Source organism: Cyprinus carpio, chromosome B3 (assembly GCF_018340385.1).
Source record: "Cyprinus carpio isolate SPL01 chromosome B3, ASM1834038v1, whole genome shotgun sequence".
Lineage (NCBI taxonomy): Eukaryota > Metazoa > Chordata > Actinopteri > Cypriniformes > Cyprinidae > Cyprinus > Cyprinus carpio.
This window is the reverse complement of record NC_056599.1, coordinates 38,739,650-38,747,059: the sequence shown is the minus strand read 5'-3', so window position 1 is coordinate 38,747,059 and position 7,410 is coordinate 38,739,650. Positions and strand designations below refer to the sequence as shown.

At 38.0% G+C, this 7,410-nt stretch overlaps 1 protein-coding gene across 1 annotated transcript; it reads right to left on the bottom strand.

Moving 5' to 3' along the window:
• Positions 1 to 5,189: 5,189 nt before the first annotated feature.
• LOC122136611 (telethonin-like) lies at positions 5,190 to 7,029 on the bottom strand. The gene is made up of 2 exons (XM_042720976.1): positions 6,725 to 7,029; positions 5,190 to 6,127 (listed from the first exon to the last, which is right to left on the bottom strand). The coding sequence occupies exons 1-2, from the start codon at positions 6,871 to 6,873 to the stop codon at positions 5,737 to 5,739; spliced, it is 540 nt and encodes a 179-aa protein (XP_042576910.1). The 5' UTR covers positions 6,874 to 7,029; the 3' UTR covers positions 5,190 to 5,736.
• Between the last annotated feature and the right edge of the window lie 381 nt (positions 7,030 to 7,410).

Below are 7,410 nucleotides of genomic sequence, written 5' to 3'. Positions count from 1 at the left end.
AAGGTTAAATTTAAATTAAAAGGGGTTAGTTCACCCAAATATGACAAAAATACTGTCATTAATCACTCCCCCTCATGTCGTTTCAAACTGCTCTAAGACCTTCGTTCATCTTTGGAACAACAAATTAAGATATTTTTGATGGAAACTGGATCTGTGTGACCCTGCATAGAAAGCAATGCAATCGAAATGTTCCCCAAGTTCCAGCAACGCAGCAAGGAGATCTGAGAATTAATCCCATGTGACATCAGTGGTTCATCCGCAATTATAAGAAGCTACGAGCAGATACTTTGTAATGTGCAAAAGAAAAAAAAAAACCCGACTCTTATTCAACAATTTGTCCTCCTCTACATCAACCGTGGTGCCATTTGGGAGAATATGTCAGCAGCGCCGTCACGCCGAAACGTTGTTTACTCTCCCCCCCCCCCCCCCCTTTTTTTCCGTTCAGATCAAATTACAACAACATAGGAAACAGTACCGGCAGTGTGAAAATGATGGCGGTGTTCGAATGTTATGAGTAGGTCTAATCTAAAGAAAAGATCTCAGAGAGAAAGCCATTTGCTCAAACTATCCCTTAACCGTCCTTATCCTTAAGCCCCCTCCCTCCCTCCCTCCCTCCTGGCTATATGGCCTAGGTCACAGAATGTTGACTCAGAATGTTAGGGAACTCAGCATCTTTATTACATCTCAAGGATTCATGATTTTAATCTTTCAGTGTATAAATTTTATAACAATTTATTTCGTAAAGGTTTGTATTAATTTTCAGAAGATTTACCACTTTTGTGTGCATAAAGATAACATTTCAACCGGAATCCAACTATTTTTTCCCCCCAATAAACTGTAATTTCTCAAACTTTGTACTTGGAACCGTTACCAAAGAGACAAGGGGCCAATAATAAGTAAATAGCAACTTTTGACAGTCCATAAACATGATGAGACCGGTGTGATGGACTGTGTAGTGAAGGTTTTAGTAAACATCCAAATCATACTCCTAGACAGTTTGCTCATGATTAATCAGTCTGGCTTCTGGTCTCTTGCTTAATGAAGGGCAGTTCAAAAGCCATTTGGTGTGCATTCAGTGCCCCTGGACGACACACACCTGCACAAATGGATGATGCTTAATTTCACACAGTGCCGAAAATTGTGTCCGTGCGCGATCTTCGATGCTTAATACCGTTGCTTTATACTCTATAACTGAGCACGACGATGCGGATGATGATGTGCACATGACTGGACCAATACTCACAGTAACACAAACAAAGCCAGTAGTGGCCACAATCGGAGTGGGAAGAATGATCACATCCATTTACAGGCATTCCACCAAACTGCGAGTTCTCTTTTGTGTTTTATTTTCTTTTTCTGCATTAAGCACTGTATTAACAACAGTGTGTTACAGTCCTTCACAAGCTCCTAAGACAACCCACTACTTTAGATCAGGGGTTCTCAGTGTTTATGCTTGTGATGGATACTGCAGGAGTTGAGAACCCCCGTTCTAGTAGTTACCAGCAGCAGCAGTGTCGCCTTTTGCCCCCTGTGCATCGAAGGACTCATTAGAGAGGGGGTGGTCCCTCTCAGTTGAGATCTGGTCTAGTGCCCTAGGTATGTGCCTGGTAGGCCTGTTCATTAATCCAGCTCTGAATGCACAGATGCATCACATCATCATAAATAGTATGACCACGTCTGTACTCAACACACAAACAAACACACACACACACACACACACCAACACACACAACACACACACACACACACACACCCACACACACATATATACACACACACACACACAGACACACACACACACACACATTGGGTTTCCATGTTTATGGGGAAATTTTATATATGTAATACTAAATGATTGTATACTGTATAAACCTACCCCTGACACAAAACTTTTTCCTGTTTTAGATAAAAACGTAATTCTGTATGATTTGTAATCTGTTTCACCACAAAAAAAAAAAATGTCCCCACAAGGTCAAAAATGACTGGTATTACTATACTTGTAAGGGACATTTGGGCAGCAGCCCCCAAAAAAAATGTAATCAATCAATCAAAAAAAAAAACACTATTATTTTATTATATTATGAGAATAAGTAATATAAATAGATACAGTACAAATAAGTATACATCATAGAAAGTATACATAGTAGTATTTTGTTGAATCCAGAAGGGATATTTACTTGTACTGTACAGTAATGAGAAGGAGAGTTTTTGCAGCACCGTAATGAAAATAGCATTATGTGGGGAAAATATACTTAATTATCAAAGGAAAAATGTAAATTGATCCCCCACTATAAAAGTTAGGCTTCATTGCCTAATGTAAAACTTAACCCCCCCCCCCCCCCCCCCCCCCCCCAACCCTGATTGTAAGCCTAAAACAGATATTTCCTGAAAATTTATCACTCATTTTGGATTGATTGAAAGAAATGTTGTTCCAGGATCAACAAGGATGTTGATTCAGGAACATTTTGTATTTGGTGAAATCACGCTCACCGTGAATAAATCTTAGATTTAAATTCAAAGAGCCCCCCGCAGGAAAGTCGTTTGTGCATGACCTGATCGCTCTTAAAAAAAAAAGAAATAAGGGATAGACGCAAAAAGATATGTTGGGAATGTACTGGGATGCTGGGGAATGGGGAAGGGATAACTGGGTCTAGGGTCTAGGTTATGGTTTTAAATACTTCACACACAATTACGCAATGTGATTACAGTTTAGATGTTGCTGTGGAAAAACTTGCCGGTGCACAGGAATACCTTCTCTTACCACAAGAGGGTGTGCGTGTGTTTACATTTTCAGTCACATGTATTAGTCTTGTGTGTGTTAGAAGGACGTGTGTTTAGTAATGTAGTCTTTGCCCTTTACTTGCAAAAAGTGTGCACTGTCATCACTAGACTCGTGCCCTGTGTATACAGGCACACACTCTTAATGTTGAAGTGCTTAGCAGTTGGTGTGGATTACAGGCTGTGTGTGTCTCTAAAGCCTGTTGTAGTGATGATGATGCATCAGATCTGCTGTCTTAATGCAACTATAAGTCTCCACACCACACCAATTAAAAACACATGCAGTTTTCCATTTGGAGTTATAAGCACGTGGAACATTTATTTAAAGGAACAGAAGACACTGTTTATATTGTCTCACAAGCATTCAAAAGGGACAGAAATCTTTGTTTTACATAGATAAACTTGCTCTGGATTTTTTAAAATGCACTATGCAGAAAACATCACAACAACACTCGTTCTCTAAATAATGTGTATCTGTGTGTGTTGCCATGCAATGACTCTAACACATATCTGTTATGCAGGTTATCTGAGAGCTCAAGCACATTAATGATGCTGGCACATAATGGTGAAGATTCTTCATAAGCTTCCAGGAGACAGACGGGGGGTCAAAATAAAATCAGCTGACAACCCACCCCACCAAAGCTGCACGTGGATACACATGCTCTTCAAGATGGTGCTTAAACAAGATGAACAGTCATGTTCCAATCACTCCTATAATCATAGTATAAAGACTTATATAACCAAACTACAACTATTTTTAATAATTTTCAGTTTGTAAAATGTGTTCATCGATGGGGACTATGAGGCCCCAGCTTCTTCTTTTTTTCTGGCATGCATCAAAAAAGTCTTCACACTTTCAGTTAGAATTTGCACATGTAATTAGAATTTTGATTTCTTAAAATCACTTTTTATCTCAAAAATACATCTGAAATACTAACAATTTCTACAACATACAATCTAATTATTAGTTATGCAGCATGTAATGTCCAATAATCAGAAATAAACTCCAAATCGAGTTTCCAAAGCTGATATGTGAGGAAGAGTGTGGCGACATTTGCAGCAGCTGAAAAAACCAACAGCAGAAAGAATGAGGACAAGCAGGATTAAAGGATCAGTGGAGGGGTGCAGAAGCCCCCATCACCACCCAGCACCAGCACCTCTCCTCCTCTCGTCCTGTTAGTCTCTCGTCCTTTGGCTCTGTTTATTTAGTTATAAATATCTAACAGCCGTCAGTGTGACACCAGCACATACTGAGAAAAATTACCATGATTACGACTAGAATAAAAGGATATCTTTTAATTAGTGCGAGATAAGTAAGATAAATAAAGTGAGAGACAGAAAGAATAGAGATATTAATGCATTCGAACAAGACAGTGTGTCCTCCTGATGATAACATTTTTGGCACAAAGTCACAGAACGGCGAAGCAGACAGCATGTACCAGAGTCACAGCACAGCTTCACCCTTCTGTCCTTTTTGAAGCACTCTGTTCTACTGACGAACGCTTCTGATGTGATTTCTTATAGACTAGACTTGTTTGTCATCCATCAAAAAATCTCAGCTCCTATATTATTTATTTCAGAATTCAATTACTCTGTTCTTTCTCAAGCAAAAAAAAAAAAAAAAAAACCTTTTAATTAACACACTGTAAAAATGGCCAGGATTTGTTGCAATGAAATATAGTAAAATGGGCGCAGACTAGGTCATTTTCCCTTATAATATACTACTGTAAAACAACAACAGCAACAAAAAACAACCAGACAGATAATACTGGAACACCCATAAACTGAGCTTTTAAGTCTTTTAAGGGTTGCTATAAAGAACAAACTAATGACAGTGGCACAGACTGCCTCTTCACATTCCATTCCTCTCCTCTTTTCATTTCCCATCCCAGAACTGATTATCATATTACAGAACCTATGCACAGTCCTTGTTTGTATGCTTTTAAATGATCAATGTATATAAAATGGGCAAAAATATTCTTTTAATCAGGGGCATTTAAAAGGTTTGTCCAGTGAAAAGCTCTCTAGAAACCTGATTTATACTTTGAGGGTCATGTCGGATTTGGCAAGAAATTCTTTTTTATTTCATTCATCCTATCGTGTTTACATTATGTCCGTAAAAAGAGATCACTATGACAACATATTATGTTACTACGATACTATTATGTATGTTGTGCACCTTTAAAGAAGAAAGTAGTGCCGTGTTAATAAATTGATGGCAGCTATGGAAGGAATGATCTCCTTTTCTGATTAATATTGCCATTCTATTCTATTTCAGGAAAAATAGCTCCTGTTTCTCACAGTCTTTCTTTCTTTCTTTTCTTCTTTTCTTTCTTTCTTCTTTCTTTTCTTTCTTTCTTTCTTTCTTTCTTATTAATAGTAATATAAAAGCAAAAACAAAACAAAATTGATTTTATACTAATACAACTTTATTGAAGTGATAAAGTTAAATAGCAAATATCAACTATCAATGAATTCAACGACAAATACCAACTGTCAATAAATAGTGCAATTCTTATTTGTTAATCATGTTTTAACAAAAATAAAAGTTTTCTCTTTTACATCTTTTTTTTTTTTTTTTTTGCATAACTAACCTTGACAGCATGTTAAAAACATCCACATGAGCTCAAAATAGAACCTGTGTACATTCAGTTAATGGCAACTGAACAAAAAGTGCTGTGTTTTTAACATAATCAATACAAAACAAGCAATTACTATTTACAACTCAAATTCACAAAGCATTATTCTTGTCATCAAGATCATTATCAGGCTCATCAGCTTTCTTATTGCCATCATGAACATCATTTCATCATTTGAAGTTTCACTCACTGCACATGCTGTTTGACTATCCCTAAAAACCTGTTTCTACTTGCTTACCCCCTCTGTCTCATCCTGCCTTTTGTATCATTATTTAATAACGTCCATACAGTCTTTAAATCATATTTGTCTTTCTGCTTTTCAGCCCCTCTGGGCCTCCTGAGATATGGATCGGCCCAGGGCTCTGGGTGCTTTAGCAAACTCCATTCGCATGGGTTTGACGGGTGGCAGGTCCCTGGTGATCTGTTCCACTGGTCTCTTATCTGGACAGGCTCCGTCGGGAACCCTGGCGGGAGGCAGATCTTGCAGGGTGTGTGGGGCTCCACGGCCCAAGCGGACACCCAGTTCAGCAGGCTTGAAGATGGGCAGGGGAAGGCTGTTCCTGTAGGGTAAGAGCTGGTGCTCCCTTACACCTGTGTCCACGGTGCCCACTCTGACAACACCTGATGGGCAAGCCTGATTCAGAGGACGCGCCTGCCAGTAACGGGACAGGGACTCCCGGCGAGAGTCGTCTGACATCAGCATCGATTGGCTGGACAGGGAGAAAATTAGATAATTATGAATGAAAGTTTTTGACATTTAATTGTGTGCTTAAAACATATTTTATGCAAGTTACACTGCGAAACCTCACTATTATTTTAATAAACATTAATTATAATAAAGTATTATTATTTATTTTAAATCTAGATGCTAAACACATCCACATAAACTGAACTACATAAGATAGATTAGTTTATAGAGAATATTTTTTGATTGAAGCTTATGTATTTTCTTACGTCACTGGCAAATTGTTGTTTTAATTTTTTGGGATACATTTATAACAACATTTTGTGATGTTTTAAACAAGAAAAAATATTTGCCAGTGTAATTCAGCATGTTATCTGAAAATAAGTGTCTCTTTTTTTTTTTTTTTTTGCAATTTTGCTGCTGAGGGAAATTGACTATTTAAAATCCTGACAAAAAATATTAATTAAGTGGTGTGTTTTGATATTATTTTTTATTAAAAATAAATCATAATCTGCTTTAAAAGATTTAGAATGCTTTAATAGAGATCCTTGACATTCGATAAATTCTAAATAAAGAAATATCTTCCATCTAGTTGTATAGACATGAATGTCTATGCACTCACCGATCCTCAGGTTGAGTCTTCATATTGATGCTGCGCCAGTTAGCGATGTAGCTCTCTTTCTTATTTGGATTTTCCTCCCTCACATTGCAGCTGAGCTCGGCTCCAACCACACATCCACTTTTCTTCTCCAGGACTGTGGACATCTGCATCTTCAACTTCTGTTTGTGAGCGGCTTAAAAACCTAAATGTCAGTCAGTGATCTTAACTGATTTACAATACTGTTTTAAAGACTCTTCTTGAGTTTGAGGGAGGATTCGTCTGTCTGTCTCTTGCTCTGTGTGCCGGAGCGTGTGTCAGACTTTTATAGAGCTCTGCTGCTATTTCTGTCTGATGGAATCACTCTGTACTTTGTCTACAATGATACCGGACACTCACACACCCACATATCAAAACATTCACACACACACACACACACACACACACACACACACACACACACACACACACACACACACAACACACACACACGCACACACTGTAGCCACAGCACTGGAACAGGCGTATAAGACCTAAGAAATCCCCAGCAGCTCACATTCCATGACCCAGTACCAACATCCTCTATCCGTATCTATCTATCTATCTATCTATCTATCTATCTATCTATCTATCTATCTCTATACTATATCTATCCATCTGTTTCTTAAGTTATTATCTGAATGGATTATGTTGCTGATGCTCAAATGCTT

Coding starts and splice junctions, on each gene's coding strand:
- LOC122136611 (XM_042720976.1), bottom strand. CDS start 6,873: ATGCAGATGTCCACAGTCCTGGAGAAGAAAAGTGGATGTGTGGTTGGA. Junction 6,128..6,724: donor AAGACTCAACCTGAGGATCG/GTGAGTGCATAG, acceptor CTCCCTGTCCAG/CCAATCGATGCTGATGTCAG.